Source organism: Poromitra crassiceps (assembly GCF_964638095.1).
Source record: "Poromitra crassiceps genome assembly, chromosome: 7".
Classification (NCBI taxonomy): domain Eukaryota; kingdom Metazoa; phylum Chordata; class Actinopteri; order Beryciformes; family Melamphaidae; genus Poromitra; species Poromitra crassiceps.
In genome coordinates this window covers 36967143-36990605 of record NC_139628.1, presented here as the reverse complement: position 1 = coordinate 36990605, position 23463 = coordinate 36967143, and the positions used below count along the sequence as shown (strand labels likewise).

The window sequence follows — 23463 nt, the reverse complement described above, 5'->3', positions numbered from 1 at the left end:
AACGAGACTGCCAAGGCGGTGCTCTGCGAATGCAATGTGTGAGTGAGCGTACACTGGCAGTAGTGTACAGTACAGTAGCATGGAGTCCAGAGACTGCAGTAAATACAGTGTTGAAGAGGCGGGGTTTGACCTCAGCTCTGAAAACATCACTAATCCAGTATTTCAGGTGCCGAGAAGTCGACCATTGCTCACTACCGCCGCGCATCAGCCAACACTGCAACAGAACAGCACGCCTCCAAAAAACGCACACACAGAGCAAGTGAATGGGGACGCCTCCTGTACAGGATCCGAAGTGGCATTTGTAAAATAGGGTTTTAAAAGACGGCGATCGTGAAGTTTCGGCGACACTTTGTTTGTTTTCTGGTTGGTGTTGTTAGTTTTTAACGCCTCAAGTAGGTACATTTGACCCAGCGTCTGCCACGGCTTCTCTGTCCCTCTCCACCGAAACTCAGCCAAAATATCCCAACTCGCGTCTGATCGGTCCACACTGAAGGATATTACTTACCACACTGGAGTTATGATCCGCTCCGAGGTGAGTGACTCTCTATTTAAGTTTGGTTTGAGTGGTTCTTCAAACTTTTTTAAGCCGTGTTATTGTCGCAGCAATAACGTTACGCATGGCGAACAGGAAATGTAGCCCTACCTGAAACTCAGGTAAGTCTGAAACCCAGGTAGGCTAGCTTATGACATGTAGGCCTGGCGTCAGTAGCATCTTGTCGGTCGTGTAGCTTTTAGCACACTTTGTCACTTGTTTACAAAATTCGTTTTAGAGAAGTTAACGTTAAAATGCTCTGTGATCTGTCATCTGTGTCTAAATAGCTGCATGCTGTTATGTCTACTTATGAAACGATATGGAGTCGTCCCCTGTCGCGCCGCATGTTTACTGCTTATTGCTATTGTTGCTTTACGTTAGGTTTTTATTTATTAGCGTTAAATATTGAAAGTTAACAAAAGGCAGACGAAAGTGACTCATATTTTGAATGATATAGCGTTAGCTGAGAGTGTTGAAAATAGTCCAAGTATGCAGAAACATCTTTTTCAGCTTAGTTTGTTAGTGTGAGGAGTAGATGTATTAGCCTCCTTTCATAATTGATGGTTTTGCGACACCTTGAGAGAAATCAGCACGTCTCGCCTCCCTGCCAGGTCTCATTCAGGTTTGATGAGGACTGGACACTGGGCAGAGGTTTGCTCATTGAAGAGTCAGCAGAATTATAGTTTTCAACATGAGGTCCTGGGACCTCCAGGGGTCCTTGGGGGGGGTTTCCGGGGAATCCCCAAGAAATCGATTACTTGGAAATCAAACTTCACCATTTATTATATTTCCAAGTTTTAACACGAGGAATGACTGTATTGATCATAGTTAGACTATAGTCCTGGTCCCTTATTATCACTCTACCTACAATACAGCTAGAGGATTCTGGACAAAATCATATCTAGCAGGTATGGTTCAGAGAGACAAAATCTCATCAAGTGGGGGTCTGTAGCCCGAATGTGGAATAAATTATGGGTCCACGTCCTCGATATGGAAAACTGAACTGCATGATATCCCATAAAAATTATCACCCCTTTTCCCACCTAGGCTATTACCCACCTCTCTCATAGTCATGATGAGCTTTTTTTGATGGAGCAAAATATCATCAGCTGTTAGAAACCATTTTGTAGATATTCTACCATGCATACTCGTGCTTGAGCTGTGGAATATTTTCTTCAGGCTCAAAATGATAAAGTAAATATGGAAACATGCCGAAGAACCAGTTTTGACAGTAAGCCTACCATGTCACTTCTGTGTTTGCAGGCATGGGAGACTACCCCCCTGCAACGGTTTTACTTTGTATGTTTTTGACTGCACATACATGGAAACAAACAAGTTTTCCATTTACTAAGTAGCCTACGCTGTTGGCTAATGTGCTAAGCCTTCATCAGCTATTGATGAGGGTTCGCCCGCGTTGCAAGATTATGGTGGCAACTATAATGCAAGCCCTGCTTACACAGAGTCTATGCCAGGATGTGTTTAAAACCACCTGACCCAGTGGTTTTGCCACACTGCATTTTAGTTTTTGGAGCAGAAATTATAATTAATTATATATTCAGTAACGAAGGGAAAAGCCAGCATCATCACGCTGCACACTGACATTTATTGGCCAGCTGCAATAAATGCCGGGAGACATTTGGGAAGTAGTCTCAGGAGTGGAAAAGAGGATGTTATATTTCAATCAAAGCCTTTTCAGTATGGTGTCCACTAAGGAACATGTGCTTTTGTTCTGCCTTTTCCTCTGTCGGACGGAGAAGGGAATAGTGGGTGAGTCAGCGCCGTCGTGGTGTGGGTGACCTGGTGGCTTTTCACAGGGTTGAACGCGGCGGTGGTGACCGCGTGCTGGAAAGCAGCAGCCTCTGTGCAGGAAGCCCACACAGTCAGGAAACACTGCATTGTTGCCCAGAGGCTTAAACAGTGTCTCTGCAGTCTTTAGGGAATTTGACAAGTTTCACTGTTATTTTTAAGGGCTTTGGCGTCCAGGGTCACGTTTCATTACTCTGTCTAAGTAGTAGTGGACATTTGTGTTCATGCTTGTGTGTGTTTAGAGAATTTTTGTGTCTAGGCTCGATGCCAAGTCTTATTAAGTGAAATCTAGAGACTGTCGGCAATCTCTGCTCTCTGTTTCAAATGTTGTCCCACTGATGATGTCATCAGTGATGTCACTGATGGCATAAGTGATTTCATCAGTGATGTCACTTGAGCAATTGTGCATTGTGACATCACTGATGTCAGTGAGCCTAGGAATCGAAGAAAAGTATATCAGGTACCTAGTATCATAGAAAATCATAATTTGGTGTTGGTATTGGAGAGGAAATCTAGAAAGTATTTGGTAGGGGAGAATCTGTTTACTTCACACACATCAGAGGCTTATTTCACCACTTGATACATGTGCAAAAATCACACTGTAGAAGTAGAGAAGTCTAGGTTGTAAACAGTCAGTTGTCACATATATAAAAGTCCCAAGGAGTCGTGAATTCATTCATACATCTACTATGTGAGTCAGACCTTTGAGACGTCTGCATGGCTGCACCCAAACTTGGAAGCATTCTTACGCATTCCCAAGGCTAAATCCAGAGTTAGGAAAAACTCTGTATTTGTCCACTTCTTCACTGTCATACATGTTCCAGGAACTTACTTTAAATACACTGTCTGGTGCACAGCTGAACACTGACTGAAGTGGAATTCAGGTTAGTGCATCTGACAAGGGAAGTGCTACAATATCTGAAATTTATAGCAACAAGCACACAAAAGTTACGTTGCTTGGTGTGTTTTTTTTACTCCATTTAAGATAATCAATTTATGCCCCTATTTACTAAGTTGTTAGCATAATCGCATCCAGTTAATTGCCAACTGTAGCACAATTGTTTCCCAAAACATAAAATAAATGTGTTGCTAAAGGAATTGATTCATCATCATTGAGGTCTGCAGCTTTAAGCAATGGCCTACCCTTAGCCTAGCAACAACACACTAATTTAATTTTCACCCAGTGCCATCCAATTAGCTGTCAGCCAGCAGTTGATGATCACGTGTATTTTGAAATCAAAAATAGTTGCTTTGTTGTGTGGGCTTAGTGTAGGTGTGAAACAGGTGGACATATACTTTTCTTTTTTTCCCCTCCAGTTATAACTCAAGTTACTTTTTTTGTCCGCCTTGGGCTATAAAGCTATTGTAATGGTTAAAATACAGATAAAATAAGGCAGGGATCACAGACTACTTTGCCCCCCATGGGAGGAGGTTTGACTGTTGAACATCGTCCCCAATCAGGAAAGCCATCCATCAACATTGAGACAGACAGAGTTGAGGAGTAACAGGAAGGAAGGGACACTCAGCTGTCACTGCAGCAGCTTGATAGGCTGATGTATTGATCTGGAATCTGGATGATGGGGGGGGGGGGGGGGGGCATTGTGCCATTATGGTTCACCTGTCTGCAAGAAATATGCATGGCCCAACGGACAATGGGCCTTTTTCACAGCCGCCATTTTGTCTCTAAAATAAGGCAGGGTAAACACAGGTGCAACCAAATCATTAATTAGGACCCCAGCACTGGAACACCCAAAATGGATTGGACGTTGGAAACCCTAATTAATGTTTGGTTGCACCTGTGTTACTTCCTGCCTTTTTAGACACAAAATGGCTGCTGTGAAAAAGGCCTATGGTATAAGCATTTTGGATGTGATCAAAAGGAGGGGAATGGAGAGAGAATTGTAGGGCTTTGGTGCTACTGGGGGGTAATGTTGCCATTAAAACTCTTGTTGTATGCCTCTAAGTTATACATTTGCTTTAGGAGCAGGCTAGAGCCCGACCGATATGGGATTTTTGAAACCGATACCGATACCGATTTTAGGGAATAAAAAATTACCGATACCGATAATATCGGCCGATATTTTTATTTTATTTTATTTTTGTTTTTATCATCAAATGTTTATCCCCCATTAGTGCTAATTTTTTATTTATTTATCCTGGTTGCTGCTCCACCCTCTGCCGATCTGGGGAGAGCCGAAAACTGGCTCCATGCTTCCACATGGGCAGTTAGCCAGCCGCTTCTTTTCACCTGACAGGGGAAGCTTCACCGGTAGGACATAGCACGTGGGAGGATCACGATATTCCAACGAGTTCCCCTCCCTCCGAACAGGCGCCCTTAACGACCAGAGGAGGCACCACATCAGCAACCCTCAAATATCAAACACTTGACAAAGATATGATTGAGTTGACATGAATTGAAATATGTGATGTAGGCAGGATATTTTACAGCTTATTAATAAACTCAATGCAATGAAACAGTAAACTTAACTGGGAATTTAATAATTATAAATAACTAGAAATACAAAAACACAATAGAACAAATAGTTAAGAAAAAATATCAAATATACACAACATGCTGTCCATGCTGTCTATAACTTATATATATATATATTAAAAAAAAAAAAAAAAAAAAAAAATCGGCCGATAATTTTTTTTTTTTTTTACCGATACCGATATATCAATAATCGCCAATATCGGCCGATAATATCGGCGGGCCGATAATATCGGTCGGGCTCTAGAGCAGGCAGTACAGTAGCCTACTCTGTGTTTGTTTGTTGTAATGGGTATAGATTGGGTAGAGATTGGACTTGTAAGTACACTCAATTGCTCCAACAAATACCTCTTCTTATACTCGAGTGCGTCTTCCCTGCTATGTGTGCTATTCTCACGAGGTGTCTGTGTCGAACCTATTCTTGTTACAGACAGTGAGTTAGTGGGGTTCAGTTCACCACACATCCATCCATCAGAGGCTCTTGGCATTACCATATAGAATAGATCAATTAAATCATTCTTAATGAGGCGATCCATCAACACGTTGCTAATAGATAAATTATAGCAGCAGACTCCCCACGCCTTTGACACCAGAGATCTGCAGGTCTAAGCGCGACTCCCTCAGCCTGTCAGAGCTCAGAGCTGCTGCTGATGCACAACAGACTCTTTGGCTGATTTGGTCATCCAAGGTGCTAGCCATAGCGTTTTCCCCCATACGACAAGGAAAAATTAGACTTCGCTCAACACGACTGAGCAAGTCTTTGTTTACAGAGGAAGGCCGCGGGCTTCCTGTGCAACGCCGCTTCCGAAAAGTGAAACGACTTCTGGAGCCCTTTTGTTCGGTTTATCTCCGGATCTATATTATATCTTTGGCAGGTTCCCCCGAGATGCGCTCAGAGTGATATTTCTTTTATTTTGTACCTGTAAGTAATTCCCCACAGTAACAGGCATTGATGATGACACATTCCTTCCTATTGGAGCGTCCTTTTTAAGGCCAGAAATGACTGAACGCTTGTTTCGCAAGCATGTGTCATGCATCAGGACTGTCATGAGACACTCCTAGCGCTAGTGCTAACGCTCTTAGTGTTCAGTGTAAAGTCCTTTTATGGAGGTGAAACATTTTTTGTGTGTGCCATCTATATGACGAGCTTTGTCTGATACAGTTTGTTGTTCACGGCTGGAGACAGACGCCGGTGTGTTTCAGAAAGAAAGGAGTATTTCAACAACATCAGCTAGCCTTGAAATGACACACTAGTATGTGTCACACTATTTATATGAAGCCAGAGGGGTTTTATGATCTTTTTTTTATATGATCAAACTCATAAGGAACATTGCGGCCTGAAGGAAATGATGTCATTCATGGCCGAACACTTGAAACAGAAGGGTGTGAACAGTCGTCTTGGCTTAGACGACGTTAGGCAATGACATAACCCGGCTTGTTTACAGAATTGTGACCAATCAGCACAAGTCACCTGGTTTATGAAACATCTAGGTGGAGAAAATGACTGTGGCCAATCAGCACAGTCATCTTCTCCACCTAGATTTGTCTTAAACCAGGAAACAGATATTTCATATTATGATACACTCAATACATTGAAATTCATTTTCTGGGTCTAGATCTTTGAATCATACAAGAGCATGACAGCAATAGGCACGTCCCTGTCCTTAGTCACCTGTGCAGACTTTGTATATGATCCCTTCCAGCTTATCGGCACACACACACACACACGCACACACGCGCGCATGCGCGCCAAAAGCAGGTTAGCTCTGTGTCACCTTACCCTCTGTGGATTCATGTTATTCAGTCAGTCCATGTCTGAATGTGTGTCTGTCCCTGTCCCTTTGGTATGTTGTTGTCTGACAAGGAGTGTCATATTTCATAATCCATCTATACAGTCAGTAACCCAATGCTTATTTTCTTTCTGGGAAGAATTAACCCATTAATGACTAACGACTATATTTAGTAAAAGCCCCCCAGATAATTACTTTTCTGTCTGTTAGAGGTAGAAGCAGCCAATTTGCTGTGGAAACTGTCAAGACATGTGGCTACACATGACAACATCAAAACTTTTGATTTTACACATTTATCATGCCTTAAGTTAATTTATACGTTGGTGGCTTTCTTAAAAAACAACATTTGACTTTCATTCATTTGATTTAAGAAAAACGTGTGCTGTGGCCTCATGACCGATTTTAATTAACGTCAATGGATTTGTTTGTGCTTAGCTCAGCTAGCCTAGTACATTACGCGCTGTAAAGGAAATGATCAAATTCCACTGCATACATTAATGGGTTAATTAATGGGTACATTAATGGCTATCTCTCTCTTCAGCGATGGGCTCACCACATCATAAAGAAAATGGTGGCAGTAGTGGCAGAAATGATAATTATTGCTAAGTAACAGTGTGTGATCTGCCAAAGGAGTTAATGAAGAAGCTACCAAACGTTGTTTGAATGGAACGTGGTGTCATTGTCTTGTGTTGTTGACAAGAGATGATCTTTGACCTTCAGAAATGGAGCGTAATCTTTCGAATCATGTCATCCAATTGTAGTCAGCAAGGGCCAAGTTAGGTCAGACTAAGAGATAGTTGAACCTAAGTGAGGCTGTCAGATTTTCAGATTGAGTTCCATAATGCAATCTAAATCTGTGACTAGAAAGGCGGAGCCATCTTTGCGCTTGCTGTTGTCAGCAGCCGCTCAATGCGAAACATGCATGGGCTTCATTCTCCATGGCGTCGTATTTGATGTGAAATTATTTGGACATGCCGGGGATGTGTCGTCTTTTCTATGCATGGAAGAGAGTCATGTTAGAGTGTTGTCTGTAAATGACACTACGTAGTACATGGCCTTAAGGGGCTGGATGCAAGACTGATTTTGTTTGTAATGTGGATCACCATTTGATTTGATCTGATTTGACGCTGGACTGATGGAGATGTCTGAAGGAAATACTGTATGACACGGTGGCATTAAGAATAATGGAAATGCATTGAGGGCCTTCACCGGTAATCAGTCCTCTCCTCATCCAGACTATTTGAATATGTACCGGTATATGTATATACGGTGTACATATATATATATATATATATATATATATATATATATATATATATATATATATATATATATATATATATATATATATGTGTATATATATATATGTGCTTACACAATAGATGGATGGCTATAAGAAACTTGCACAGGGGGCCGGCATTGCCATTTCCCTGCTGACCCGGAGGCATATTTCCAGAGCTAGATTATTAGATTAACATTGTAAGTAGCCTGCTCGGGCCAGTAGATTTCAAAGTTCTAAACAGACAAACACATAGTTCTCTCGCGGTCGCGAATGGTGTGTGGTCGATAAATATTCTATGAATGTGCCTGGGCAACATTAGGCCACTGCGGTCTACCAAGACTGTAATGCACTGTCGTAGACGACGTGATAAAAATCATAATTGGGACACATTGGGTTACTGCAAGGTTTTTGACAGTTATTGCAAGTTTGAAATCACTCATACTTACGAACATTTAAGTTGCAAAATGTCAAACTCTTGGTACCGGAGAAAGTGAAAGCATTGACATGAGCCATGTGTGGTGGTGGTGGTGAATAAGTGCATAGACGCCCAGTGCCACCAGCACTGGGTCTCACTGTCTCCAAATCGGTTCATTGCTGTGGTGGTTGTGTTATCTGACGACGCCACAAACATTCCTTCTAACGGGATGCGTGTGCACTGGTGGTTGAACGTTATCTTCCCAGTGGGACAGTGGTTATAATGGGTTAGACCAGAGCCGTCTATATAGAAGAGTTGCGACATCTCCGTTCACTACAATGGACTTTTTTTTTTTTTTTACTCTCAAGAGTTCCCGGAAGTAAGGTTCTGGATTCAGCAGCGCTGTCGAGTTGCAGCAAAATGGTCAGTTTGTGATGTACTTTGAAAGGGTCAGACGTTTAAAGAATCAAATTGTACACAATCTGCTTTATTTTAGCATTCAAAAGTAGCGCGAGCCGAGCCTCCCTCCTGGCTATTCATTGGCTACTGAGTCACGCGTTTTGGACCTCCGCTGATGCCACTCTCTTACTAGATTGCTCTGGGTTAGACCAGTGATACTTGAATGTCAAACCACGTTGTGCCTGGAGATGGCAACACGCCTGTTACCTGTTGGGTCAAATGACGTCATTCATACAGGTGAGCTGTACAGGAGTGTACAGTTCTTCCACTTGCCCGTCTAGCACTGAAACTCATCCGGAAGACAACAGCTCTTGAGCAACATTGGGCTTAACTAAGTGATTGTCTTGGAATGTTGTTTCCATGGAGTCCAATTGCAAAAGTACTGAGGCAGAAACACAGAGTACCGCAGGGAGGATGAGGTGTTTTTGTAGGCTTTATCCAGAAATCGCCGCCATTTTGTTCTTCAGTGGAAAAGTCCATGGGGTTTTAGAGTGGGGATTTCACTTAAATGCATAAGATAAGGTCTGTGTGGTTAACAAAAGTTTATGGGAACGTGAATTTGGGTTCAGCAGGATACTCTTCACAAACGTGAATAACTTTTATGCCTTTTGAAGCGTTTGATAAAAAATCATGTAAAAAAAAACCCAACGCATTTACGTTCCAAAAGTCATAAAAGTTATTCACGTTTGTGAAGATTATCATGCAGAACCCAGATTCGCGTTTCCATAAACTTTTGTTAACCACAGACCTTCCTGCTCGGAGTCCTCTCTGAACTTCGCTACAGCTTTGCAGCAATCTCTGACACTCGGGACAACTGTCGCCAAAAAACGTATTCTGGAGGAATGGAAGTCTTCCTCTTCACCTTCTTTTCACGTGTAGCTGATGGACATGCTCTCTGTTATACAGATGGAGAGACTCAGGTCCCTGAGAACCAACTCGCTTAGAAGGTTCTCAACTATCTGGGACCCGTTCTTGGCCTACTTTGATGAGGTACAGAATGACAAGTGACTGATGTTAGAAGTGACGGATGGCTCGCATAAGGTGCAAGCACCTTATGCGACTGGTAACACTATGTTGTAATGTTGTATCATTTTTGTTTGTTTGTTTTGTTTTTCTTTTCTTTCCTGTGTCTGAGTTTGTTTTTCTTGTTTGTGTATTAAAAAAACAACACAGACCTTATTTTATGGATTGAAGCAAAACCCCCATGTTAAATCCTATCGACTTTTCCACTGAAGAACCCGGAAGTATACTTCCGGACTCATTCCTGCGGCTCTCTATTAGCAAGTCCTTGTTTCGTAGAATGTAATGCAACCTGCTGTGCTGTAGCTATATGGCTGCAAGTGAAGAGATCCTCTGAGAATTCCTGAAATACCAGGATCAGGAAGGAAACGTTGTCCAACTGGTTTTGGCTGAAACTTTGGAGGTGTTCTGGAGACTGCCACAAAAGAGATGTTTCATTGTTTGTGCAAACTAGGGCAGTATTTCATGCCTTTACTCTCTGAATAGCAGAAGATTCTAATTTCAGACAGTGGGGTTATTTTTTTTGAGGTGTTCCAGTGCTAAAAGCGGATGAATCACCATAGACCACACAAGAAACTATTGCTCACGGTTTGTTCTTCTTGGCACTTCTTTTGTACTAAGACTATTCTGTCCCCTTTGAGATATTTGCTAACCTTAATAACCCTGACACAGGTTTGACGGAATCAGTACCATCATACTCATCCATCAAACTGAATCATTGCACAACCTGCCAAGCCACATGGTGCAGACAAACAGCCTGTCAAAAATATTCAAAGAACTCTGCTTTCATCTTTCAGTCGTACGCTGGCACATTCACTGCATATTGTTGTTGTTGTTGTTGCTCGAGCTACAAGCAGGAAATCCTGAATTGAAATGCACATTCAGTGCTTTGCTATCATGTGCTCTGCTTCTTTTATTTTTTTGATTGATTGATTGATTGATTGATTAAGCCAGCCTTCTTTTGTAGCCTGTTGATAAAAGAATGACTGTAGGGAAGTTGTTATTATGATGTTATTATGTGCTGGATTATTTACGGTAAATAGAAACTCGCCCCAGGTGATCGATCAGAATCACAGAGCTTTCAGCTTTTATTTGGGCATGAAACATCGCTCATTTATATCTTGGCGTGTAGGTACATCACTAATCACATCCCAACTGCACTGATGACATCACTTATGACAGGTCGCAGGTTCGAATCCGGCCCGTGGGTGTTCCAATGTGTATGGTCTCATCGGTCGGTATGAGAGGGCCTTTTCTACAATGACTGTGAATGGGGTTTGGCCCCTGATCTGGAGTTATGACTTTTTTTATTTAAAAAACATATATATAGTTTTAACACATGAAAACATGGCAGTGTAAACCAAGGTTATGTCGTTTCATGCTAGGGCCAAAATGTTCCTAAAGTAAAGTGTTGACACACTCCTGTGTACTTTGTATACTTTTTGTATACATGTATACTTTTTCATGTATTGGAATCAGAGTGGCAGTTTCAGCTTCCAGTGTTGATGTTGACAGACCTTCAGTGCAAAGGGTGTTCATAAAAGTTAATGTGTAAGCTTTGTTGACATGTGTAGAAACTAAGCTTCCAGTTTGATATCTAACCTGGAACTGGGCATGGGACGACTGCTTTTCTCACACTAGAATTGTGCTCTTTTAATAAAGAACCACTCTGCATTTTGCTCAGCTGCATACACGTTGAATAATGAATGAGGCAATTAAGGATGCCAGAAATACAGTAACTTAATAATAATGTCTGCTATAAAATGTAATAAAAATGTAGCAATTGTCTTAAAATCTGATTCTCTCTTTCTCTTGAACAGTTTGCCCGCATTTGATATCCAATGCTGAGAGATGCCTGGATAGATCTTCCCTATGGATGAACCTCAGGGTGACCGACTCATTCGGCTGTCCTCAATCGCATCAGGACCATGTGGCGATCCACTGGGGACGCGCGGGGTCCACAGTCCCTCCTGAGCCTCATCTGAAGCCTTGTGGAGAACCATCAAGACCAGACGATGACTGAGGCACGTCCCTCCATGCTCAAAACACTTGTCTTCAGAAATGCCACACCGCTGGATATCAAAGGACTTCCCAAACTGAGACTTTCCTCGTAATTTCCCCCTTTTATTTTGTGTTGTGCGCGCATCGTTTCATCTGAGAGACCTTGTAAGGAGCAGACAAGGTAAAAACACGTTCCTCTCGAGCTGCAGAAATGGAGTAGAGGCCCATGTGTAGCGGGACAGTTGCTGCTTCTTGTGGAATAACGTAGCCTCAGACTGTTGGGGAGTTCCTCCTTCACGGGGCCGAGGGAGCCTGCCCCCTTAACACCAATCCTGCCCCGTAGTCTGACTCTCCCACCCGTCAAAAGGCAGACCCCGCTATCCAATGGCATGGGTGAAGTTCTTCAGGAAGCCGGGAGGCAATCTTGCCAAATCGTACCAGCCGGGGAGCATGCTGTCTCTAGCCCCCACCAAAGGCCTGCTGAACGAGCCGGGCCAGAACAGCTGCTTCCTCAACAGCGCCGTGCAGGTGGGTCCCATCGCACTGTGAGCACGGTGCATTTTAGCTGTTTAAAATTCCGCTTTACACGTAAAAAAGTAGAGTCCGCACACTGCTTTAACCCATTGATACCTGATGCAGCATTTGCGTGTATATCCCTCATTTGTGTGTGTATCCCTTTAACGCGGTTCGCGGTCTTAAAGGGATACACACACAAATGCTGCATCAGGTATCAATGGGTTAAGATGTCTCCCAGTAGATTTATTAAGACGTTTCGGTCTCACAACCTTCTTCAGAATCATTCAGAATCATTCTGCTCTACTTTTATAGTCCGAGTGAAATGTTATGCGATCTCTCCTGTTTCTAAATATAGCTGAACCGTTTGGTTTGAACAAGTAAAACTAGTATTTTTATAAGCATTTTACGAAATGTCTATGGGAAAATAAATGGTGGATGAAAATCTCTGGTACAGTGCTGAAGCAGGAAGTGACGCTCCACTTTGGCTCTCTATTGAGGTATCCACAAGGTTCCTCTTGATATAATGAACAATTGCTCAAAAATATACGCCAAATGTGAGATTGTTTTTTGTTTTTTTTTGCACATCGTAAAATCAAGAACAACAAACAACAAAGGATACAAGTGGTTGAAAAGATTGTGCAGGTGCAGAGACAAGAAACCCAAATGGGCTTATGCGATGTCTCTTACCTAAGAAGTTAAACCAATATTAACAACAATTACATCAAAACACACAATAAAAGACGGAGATGGAATTCAGGAAGCTACTGAGGAGGAGGAGTTAAGGAGTTAAATCTTTACTCGCGTTCCGTTCCATTTTTGCCTTTTGGTTTTGGAGTCCTTGACCTCAAACAAATCTGTGAATGGAAACGTGTTAGGAGGTTTATTGGACTATCAACCAGAATTCTACTAACAAAAGTGATTTTCAGGGTTAATTAAACTTGGATTAATTTCCTAACTCTTTGTGCCTATACTATAACAGTATTCATCCTTATTTAATTCAACTGAACTTGACTAAGCGGGAACAGTGCGAACAGTGCGAAGCAAGCCATTAATTAGGCGATCTCTTTGTAAGCTGCAAAATCCCCTGGTTTTACACAAGTGTAATAATAGCAAAGCTTTGAACGCTATTATTTCACTTGTCAATAGCATTCCTCCAGGTTGCAGAACTGGTCAGCGCTAACAGCTCTCCCATGCATCATGTAATGGGGGTGGGCATGTTCGTTGGAGCGTAGTTCCCTTTGCTTTATTACACTTTCCAACTGCTGGATTTATTTCGTAAAGTTAAAGTAATGCCACCATTCCAGGATGAATGATCTGCTAAGCAGGGGTTAGCCTATAAGCAGTGATTTTATTCCCGCCTGTGTGCTACATTCTCCCCCACCCCTTTTCCAGATTTTTTTAAATCCCATTTTTATCACCCATTAGTGCTAATTTTAATTTATTTATCCTGGTTGCTGCTCCACCCTCTGCCGATCTGGGGAGAGCCGAAACTGGCTCCATGCTTCCTCCGAGACATGGGCAGTAGCCAGCCCCTTCTTTTCACCTGACAGGGGAAGCTTCACCGGTAGGACATAGCACGTGGGAGGATCACGCTATTCCAACGAGTTCCGCTCCCTCCGAACAGGCGCCCCGAACGACCAGAGGAGGCACCACTTCAGCGACCAGGATATTGCATGTTTTTTGGGGGTTCCTATATGAAGAAAACCCCCCCCCTGTGTGGTACATTCTTGTTGCTTTGTCTATAGGGGCTGTTCACCATGTTCCGACCCTCTTCAAAACATGACCATCACTTAGTCACTCTCTAAGTTAGTCAGAGCTGCTCAGAAACTCACTGGAAGCTGGAAGCTTGTTTTACTGGAAGCTTGTTTTTGTCTAGTGGGATAGTGGCAGGCGAGTCTGTTGACTGCTGCGGTCAGCCAGCCCACAGTGAGGTCATTCTCAGGAACCGTGAGTCAGATGGTGAGAGAGCCGATGAGCTGGTCAAAGACGATCGTTACCTTCGTCTTTGTCTCTGTGCAAAGGCTTCCTCTTCCACCGTACCCTCTGTTCCATGACCTCAGAGACTCTGCCCTCTGCTCCATGACCTCACAGACTCTGTCCCCCTACTGTAGTGTCTTGTCACTGAGCACCATACACAACGAAAGGAGCCAGATAATATGAAGAAAAAACACCCGCTCTTACAAAACTGATGGTTAAAAGAGTTGTTGATTTAAATTGGTTGGCTATTAGAGTTTATGGACCTTTGATGATCCCTAATTGTGTCACATTTGTTATGCTTTTTGTTTGCCATCTTCTTTTCATTCTTTCAGTAAGTCTTTTGCTTTCTTAATGTGGTGGATTTCCTGTTGATACAGGATGTTGGGGTGTGACATGACCTCATTCATCATTCAAAGGTGTGTAAACCAATGGGATTTCAGCTAGGGAGAGAAAGGCCATTTTTATTTTGATTGGCGTGATGGGATTTCTCATGTCGCTTTTATTGGTTGGAATGTCACCACATTCCAAACACTAACGAGGGTTTCGCTTGCACCTGTGTTTACCCTGCCTTTTTGACACAAAATGGCCCCCGTGAAAAGGGCCTATCATAGTTTGAATGAGCAAAAAACTAGTCTGTGTGACTAAGAGTGCTGCATTAAGGTCAGAGCATTTGGACTACAGGGCAGGAATTATTATACCAAGTTCAAAGGTCAAAAGGTCAGTGCCATGGATGCCCCTTCTAAAATTAACTACCCGCAAGGCCAGTTTGGCATGCCCTGTTTTCAACTAGCCATTGTGCGAGGCATTTCGGGGACATCTGTAATTTGTAGCTACAGAAAATAAACTGGGTCACACTTTATTGTGTTATTACACATTATTGTGCGTTACTGGACATGTAACTAAGTTTGCAGTCTGAGCCATCTTACATTATGCGCTGTATATCACAGTGTAGCACCTTTCTGTCAGAGTATTTCTTTTGTTGGGGAAAATTGACTGAAAAAAGGATTCATAACCATTGGTTTTAGCCTTATTGTCCTATTTATCAAAGTCCTAAGTGGCCTTGCCCAAAAAACGACTTAATTCCAGGCCTGGGATTATATTATGCGTCTTCTCTTCAATCCCTTGTCCAGGTCCTATGGCACCTGGACATCTTCAGGCGAAGCTTGAGGCAGCTACCTGGTCACTTCTGTCTTGGAGATTCCTGCATCTTTTGTGCATTGAAGGTAAGGTACATTCAGCAGCGTAGTGACCGGGAACTAATGTTGACTTGTTGCTGTTTGTCACTGTCTGTAAATCTCATGTAAATTCAACGTAAATTCATATTTATCATCCACAGAACACTTCACCACTCATGTACATATTGTATATATTTACTCAATTTGATTGCACTTGCAACTTTGTGATTGTCTTTAGTTATCTTCCTACTTCTTATCTCTGTATATTGATGTGACCGCTACGCTGCATACAGACACTAAGACAAATTCCTCGTATGTAACTTGCATACTGTGGCAATAAAAGTGATTCTGATTCTGATTCTGATTTGACATGGCTTCTAGTTGGGTTAACTATCCAGACTCTGCATATAGAGCAGTAAGGGTACCACATATTTCCTTAGAATAATAACAAATGAAATGTCTTGATAGTTCATCTGCAACTTCTTGTGTTCTCTGCAGGGCATTTTCTCCCAGTTTCAGCACAGTCGGGAGCGCGCCTTGCCCTCTGACAACCTGCGTCACGCCTTGGCTGAGACCTTTAAGGACGAGCAGCGCTTCCAGCTGGGCTTCATGGATGATGCCGCAGAGTGCTTCGTAAGTTCCTGTGGTAACCGGGAGGGAGGGAGGGAGGGAGGGAGTCAGGGAGGGAGGGAGGGAGGGAGGGAGGGAGGGAGGGAGGCCAGCGGATGGAAAGGAATGTGTGTGTGTTAGTTAGGGTAATGCACTGTAACAAACTGTTTGGCGAGGTCACTGAAAGAGCTTCTGTCCCCCCTCCCCTCACCTCACCTCTGCCACACTGCCTCTAAATATCATCGGGACACGTTATATAAGCACCGGAGTTGCGTTTGAACCCCTCTGCTTTGTGCTTTGTGATATTATGTAGCATCATTGACCAATGGCCACGGGTCATTTCTTAACAAATGCAATTTTTGTGGTCCGTTTGGCAAAACGAAGCACCGTTTTGGCCAGAACGTCTTTTTTCCTAACTGCAATTAAATTATTTTCCTTTTCTACTCCACTTCTAAATTAGTTTGACTAATCAAATAGAAAACAGTGCAGCCTTTGTGTTGCTGCCCTTCACTTTTCCTCTGTGTTTCCTTCTGTCCATAAGTTTATTCTCACCCTGTTTATTGCTTGTGTGTTTTTGGTGGTTTCTTAATTGAATATAATTGCTTTAAACTGAGACGGCAGTTTAATCTCTTGTTCATTCGCACAGCATGTCTTATTGCACAGCAATGCGTAAACAGCGGAGAGAATCAAATCTCTCTAAAGCAGCAGTTTGTTGAGACTCTGTGTGTGAAGGACTGGGTTAAACAAGCATAAACATTAACTTCCAACTCTTCGGTTCGTGCACTCTTCTGTAACGGACAACTGACCCCTTAAGCAACCGCTCGACCAGGCAATATTACAGCACATTTGCTGCCCCTTTTGAAGTCGGATACATGCAGGCAAAACAGCTTTGGTGTTTTGTTTCTTGCTTCGCGTACAAAGTTACAAAGTCGCCTCATACAGATATATACTCTTTGAAGTTACCTTTTTCTAACCCCTTTCCAGCTGAAGTGTACATGCCAAAATGTATGTCTTTTATATGGAATCTTGATGCTTAATCCCACATAGATCTTTGCCCTTGAACACTGGCCATGTAATGCATTACACCATGTAATGCATTACATGATGTAATCCATTACATTATAGAATGCATTACATGATGTAATGCATTGGCAGCGGTATGCCAGGGGACAATTGATGGGGCAGAATTAGCCAGTGTCAGATTAAGTGCCTGTGAAGTTACGCCTGTAACCTTTGCAGGCCTACATACTTGCCTTAATATTTTATAAACGCACAAGGGCTCCATAGCAACGACCACGGAGCTCAAACGGAGTGCCACTTATTTAAATGTGTTCCTTCGGCTGGCATGTTTACGACACGAAGTGTGAACTCTGAATGAGTCTCTAAAGAGAAATGTACGGCGTCGTCGTGGTGGTACTTCTTATAAGGGCTTCAAATGATTTTCTTCATGAGGTGGGAATAAGAATCTCCACTGCTGCTTGTATAGTGATTTATATATATATATAGCAGTGGGTTCCATACAGCCGAGTAGGAAACCGAGATGGGGACTTGGACTTGAGACAGTCGCACTTAAGTCACACACACAGTGACTTGAGACTTGACTTGTGACTTGTCCTCAAAGACTGGACTTGACTTTGACTTGAGGTTTGAGACTTGTGAACAATCTTTTTTTGTTGTGTGCATTAACATTAAGCAAGTGTCTACTAATTTAATCCAATCAATGCTGATACTGTATGCCAATAGATAAAGGAGTGAGGCCGAGTGACGATAAGACAGTACATGCTTTGAATTCCTTAGTTTTAGTGTTCTAAGCAGACCAGATGGTATGCAGCAGATGATAGAACGCGCATCCATAGAGACTTTGTTCTTGACCAAAAACTTGAGACCTGACTTGGACTTGCCCCTCAAAGACTTGAGACTTGACTTGGACTTGAGCTCAAAAACTTGAGACTTGACTTGCACTTGCCCCTCAAAGACTTGAGACTTGATTTGGACTTGAGCTCAAAAACTTGAGACTTGACTTGCCCCTCAAAGACTTGAGACTTGATTTGGACTTGAGCTCAAAGACTTGAGACTCGACTTGGACTGAGCATCTCTGGTGGTAGGACACCTTCCCGATATTCACCACCTGTACCTTATAGACCTCTTACTGTATCACAGGAGAACATCCTGGAGAGGATCCACCTGCACATTGTGCCTGAGGAGACAGACACCTGCACTTCAAAGTCTTGCATCACGCACCAGAAGTTTGCCATGTCACTTTACGAGCAGGTGAGCGGGGGGGGGGGGGGGGGGCGTTGGGATTTATGAATCGGCATATTCATTTACTTGTGATGAATGATTGCCTTCTGCTGCTGCACCAATCCGTGGGAGAGGCGGTGACTTACTCCTTCACGCTGACGAACTGCTTTGTGCCACTGCATCAGTCTGTGAAAGCGATGCTGATTATAATTCCGTGTTGTCTGCCATGTTTTTTTCCCCCCTCATATTGCTGCTGCTGATATTGTTCACACACATATTGTTTGCTCCTCCGGCTTACAGTGTGTTGACAAATTGAACACACGCTATCCAAGCCAGCGTGAAGATTCAGCAGCGTGCATGCGCGCGCACACACACACACACACACACACACGCACACGCACACACACACACACACACACACACACACACACACACACAGACAGGCACATGGATCACTGTCTGAGACGGTAGCGGTCCAATCTGTTATGTGTTGCGATTGGGTTAGCCCGCAGGTCGGCTTCCCCCGGAGCAGAGCAGCAGCAGCAGTAGCAGCAGATAAATCACACGTACAGTACGTCCCCAGCAGAGCCACGTGCCACCCTGCCCTCTGGCCCGCGATGGCCGTCACCGTCACCGTCCCTTTAGTCCCCACGCCACTTCTATTATCTCTGTATCCGATAGATACCGTGGCCTTTGGAGTCAATCCCTCCAAGGCTCGGAGTCAGTGGATTCGGCTCCACCCACCCCGAGTTCAGAGCAAACCAATCCAGCACTGATTGTATTATCAAGGCTCCTGTACGCCGCATGCGGCGGGCGCTTTGGTCGATGAGAGATTGATGACATCAGAAATTGAATCGGACACCTGGCTTGTCAATCACCGCAGTCGCCGAGTTGAATAGCTATAATTGAATACTATAGAGCCCATGCTGTTTGTAATCGATGGCAAGGGAAGCCGCGGGACTCGAACCCTGCTATCGCCAAGATTATTGCTGCTGCCCCCTGTCTATTTGCACCCCGTTATCTCTCTCCTCGTTTGATACAAGACAAGCGCGGAGGGGGTTCCTCACACCGTGACGATCTGCGGACCCGCCCTTTGCAAAACGAGACGCTGACTTGATAATGAGTGCTTGACAGTGGCTACGCGGTGCCTCGCTAACACCCGTGCATCATGTTTTGTTGTGTTTGTCTGTCCTCTCTGTCTCTCCCCGTCTCCCGTCTTGCAGTCTGTGTGCCGTAGCTGCGGGGCGTCCTCCGACCCGCTGCCGTTCACAGAGCTGGTGCATTATGTCTCCACCACCGCCCTCTGGTACGGCTCCCCGCTTCACTTTTCACCTCACATTTCACACACATCATGGGTTTTGTAACTCTGCTGCACATGTCCCAAGCCCTCGTCTGTCTGTCCCCATTTGTCTCAGTTTGTCTCCCTTCCTCTTCCTGGCTTGTTCTCTCCTGCGCTTTCCCTGCTGACGACGCGTGTCTCTCTCTCTCTCTCTCTCTGCGTCTCTTCTTCCTCAGCCAACAGGTGTATCAGCGGCGAGACGAGTCGTTCGGGGAACTGCTACAAGCAGCAAGTACCATCGGGGACCTGCGTAACTGTCCAGTAAGTGTTTCTTTTTTTAAGATTGAAAGGCTTCGTTAAGAAGGCCGACACATTGATCTCACTCTCTCCAAAGAGCTGTTTTACAGTAGGAATACAGTTTACAGCCGATCAAATACCTCATTGTCCAACAGAAGCCTTTCGTCCGCAAAAAAACTAAAACAAGAAAATGCTTATATTTTCCTCTGTGGATGCCAGTGTAGGAAATGTGCAAAAATGCCCCAAGAAATCTCAGAATGCCCCTAAAAACCATGATCGAGGCGCAAAAATCACCCCCAAGATTTGGATAATTTTATTTACATTCAATTAATTTAACACACACTCAGCACCTGCAAGCTGTTTGCCAGAAGAAGATGATGAAGAACATTACTCACAGTCACACAAACAGTGTTTTTGTTCACACTACGCTTTAGCAATTTCAGGGTTTTCACAGTTTTGTAACAATACTTTTCAAGGACTTTTCAAGCAATAAAGCAGAGGGAAAAAGATTCAAACACACATTTATCCACCACAGGTTGCATATTTGAGCTAAGAACGCCTACGAGACAGCACAACAGCCAATACCACAGCGCCGGTGATCAGCAAATTGCTGTATACTTGTAGCCAACACAACACGGAGAGTGATAGATAGGAAGAAAGTGTATCAAGCTTGGCCCAGCACTACTGATGACATATAAAAATGGTATCATTGGTGAATTTTGAGATTACAGAGTGCACGAGGCTCAGACTTAGAGATTCCGGATTACTTTAAGTGCCCCCAAAATTGTGTAAATGCCCCCATTTTCTTAGACAGTGGGGAGCAAAAGTTGCCCCCAAAATATTTGTTAAATTTTCTACAGTGGTAGATGCTCATATTTCTGACGGGCTCGGTTTTGTGTGATGTGGGTTAGCATCAGTGTGGGGCAGTCTTGGCTGTAACCAAAATAAAGGGCACCATTGGCTAATCTAGATTAGCCAATTAGCCAATAGTCTGTCTGCATCTCCACCTTTCTTCTCCAGAGTAACTGTGGCCAGAGGATAAAGATGAGGCGGGTCCTCATGAACTCCCCAGAGATTGTGACCATCGGCTTCGTCTGGGACACTGACCAGTCAGACCTCACCGAGGACGTGATCCGCTCGCTGGGGCCTCATCTCAGCCTCTCTGGGGTAAAAAGCATGTTTACTCCAGCTCCGCTATTACCAACAATTTATGTCCAGCTTCCGTTCTGTACTTGAGTTTTTGGGCATGCCTTAAAAGCACGAAGAGATACTTTGTGGTTTGTGGAATTGTTTGGAATTGGTGCAGTTTTATAACATGTCAAAGTTGGAAAGCCACAGGATCATAAAAAACATATTCAAAGACTCAATGATCTTGGAGTGCACCCTGTTCACATAGCTAAGTTGAGAATAGTCTGATTTAAAGATTTGAGTTGCAAAAGCACTGCATGTACCAAAACACAATATACCATTGAACCCTTGCTTTCAGAAAAAGTGAATAAGCTCCACGTGGCTATGCTCGGGGCGGGTGTGGCTCAGGAGGTAGAGGGGGTCATCCACTATCAAAGGTCGGTGGTTCGATCCCCGGCTCCTCCTGTCCCAATGTCAAAGTGTCCTTGGGCAAGATTACCCAAATTGCTCCCGATGGTTGTGCCAGCACCCTGCGTGGTAGCTTGCCACCATCGGTGTATGAATGGGTGAATGCAGGCGCTTTGGGTGGCCGGTACACTAGAAAAGTGCTATATGCATTCCAAATGCTGGGTTGTCAAACTTCAGAGGCACTTATTTAGCAGGGCTGGCTGCACTGGCTACTGTATTCATGGATTTTGGCAGTAAAGTTGTAAAGCCGTCATGTTAAGTCAGTTTATTTTTGGTCTGATTGAGTATACCGTATGTGGGAAATAAAGTGGGGGATTTACTCCTCTGGAAGTTGGGTCTGTTGCGTAAGCAGTTGACGCCCAATGCTCAGTTGACCCGCGCCACTGATCCACTGAGCCCCTGCTGGCCTTGGTCAGCTTGTCAAGCCCCACCCTCAAGCTGTGTGTGTGTGTGTGTGTGTGTGTGTGTGTGTGTGTGTGTGTGTGTGTGTGTGTGTGTTTGCGCAATGCGTGGGCGCGTGCGCGTCTCAGAGAACACGTGGGCTGAATAGATGTCATTGAGATAGGAAACAAGCATGTGTTTCAGACTGTGTTCATTGTCCCGTTTATATTCACACACGCTTGATCACAAAGTACACAAGTGAGCATGTGTCTTTCGAAACCTCAAATATTAACATAGCGTGATGTTAGTGTGCTTTTCTTTGTACTGTGCAGCACAACACTTGTTTTGCCAACTTCCACATCTCCTTTTCTCCCCATAAAAATAATATTTTCCACTTGGATAATAAGTGGAAGTTGTGTGCATAGCACATGATGACATGCTAAATTTCCTCAGCAGCTGGTTCGCTTCGGTCCACCGTGTTGGAAGAGTTAAAATAAATGAATAAATAAAAATCAATCCGTGAAGTTCAAATCGGGGCACACTCGATGCTCTACACATTATATAACATCTCCATTGAAGTATTCAGACCCTTTATTTGACGGCTCCCTCTCGCGAGTTTCGAAAGCATTCCATCACAAGGATTAGTCTGCCCCCTTCCCACGGATTAGTCTCCCCCCTTCCCACTAGCATGGCACAAAGGCCTTGATTCATTAGGGAGCGTTTCATGTGACTTTATTGGGTGTTAAGGGAAGCCCCTCCCCCTGCTTTGGAATCTATTGTCTCAGACAAGGCGAGAGAGAGAGAGAGAGAGAGAGCGAGAGACAGAGAGAGACAGAGAGAGAGACAGAGAGAGACAGAGAGAGACAGAGAGAGAGAGAGAGAGAGAGAGAGAGAGAGAGAGAGAGAGAGAGAGAGAGAGAGAGAGAGAGAGAGAGAGAGAGAGAGAGAGAGAGAGAGAGAGAGAGAGAGAGAGAGAGAGAGAGAGAGAGAGAGAGAGAGAGAGAGAACCGGCTGTGCAGGAAACTTGGGAGAAACAAGTGGCTGTTTCACAACCACTTCTCCCACTGCCGTTTTTCTTTTTGAAATGCTGTTGTTGGAATGTACTGTAGGCATTTAGCTGACACACTCATCCATAGTGATTTACAGTGAGTCCATCAGTAGCTTTAGATTTGAAGTGACCAACATTACCACTCTAAGCCGCATCCCGGACCCATAAACGTGACATCCTGGGTTCGAATCTGTCCCAGGACCTTTTTGTTGCATGTCATCCCCCCCTCTCTATCTCAGTTGTTCCTCTCTCCATTTTGGGGAAGGCCAACACATAATCTAAAAAAAGAAGAAGAAGAGAAGAGAAAAAAGTTTATTTAAATTTATATTTAATAATGTTTGCAAGGGTCAGGCTTATAGTGCCCTGGTAATATTTCTCTGACTGCGTTTTAATAATCATATACGCGAAAATTACTTGGAAAATAAATAAAGTTAGAGCTTCGGAGAGAGTTCGAAGGAAAGTGAGCAGAGGAGAAAGGATATGATTTAGCAGGCCGATGGTGACATCCGGTAGCCTGGTAAACCAGTCACTCACGTGAACTCACATTT

General features: G+C 43.7%; 1 protein-coding gene across 2 annotated transcripts in view; it reads left to right on the top strand.

Annotated features, from left to right (window-relative positions):
- The first annotated feature begins 212 nt into the window (after window positions 1-212).
- usp53a (ubiquitin specific peptidase 53a) overlaps window positions 213-23463 on the top strand; it is a 46568-nt gene continuing 23317 nt past the window's right edge. For both annotated transcript variants that reach the window (XM_083640326.1, XM_083640325.1), the window contains exons 1-8: window positions 213-532; window positions 11616-12324; window positions 15420-15512; window positions 15963-16097; window positions 18234-18344; window positions 19538-19620; window positions 19830-19914; window positions 20911-21057. In XM_083640326.1, the coding sequence (XP_083496452.1) occupies window positions 12181-12324; window positions 15420-15512; window positions 15963-16097; window positions 18234-18344; window positions 19538-19620; window positions 19830-19914; window positions 20911-21057 (798 nt within the window). In that variant the 5' untranslated portion in view covers window positions 213-532; window positions 11616-12180. The remainder of the gene's footprint in view (window positions 533-11615; window positions 12325-15419; window positions 15513-15962; window positions 16098-18233; window positions 18345-19537; window positions 19621-19829; window positions 19915-20910; window positions 21058-23463) is intronic.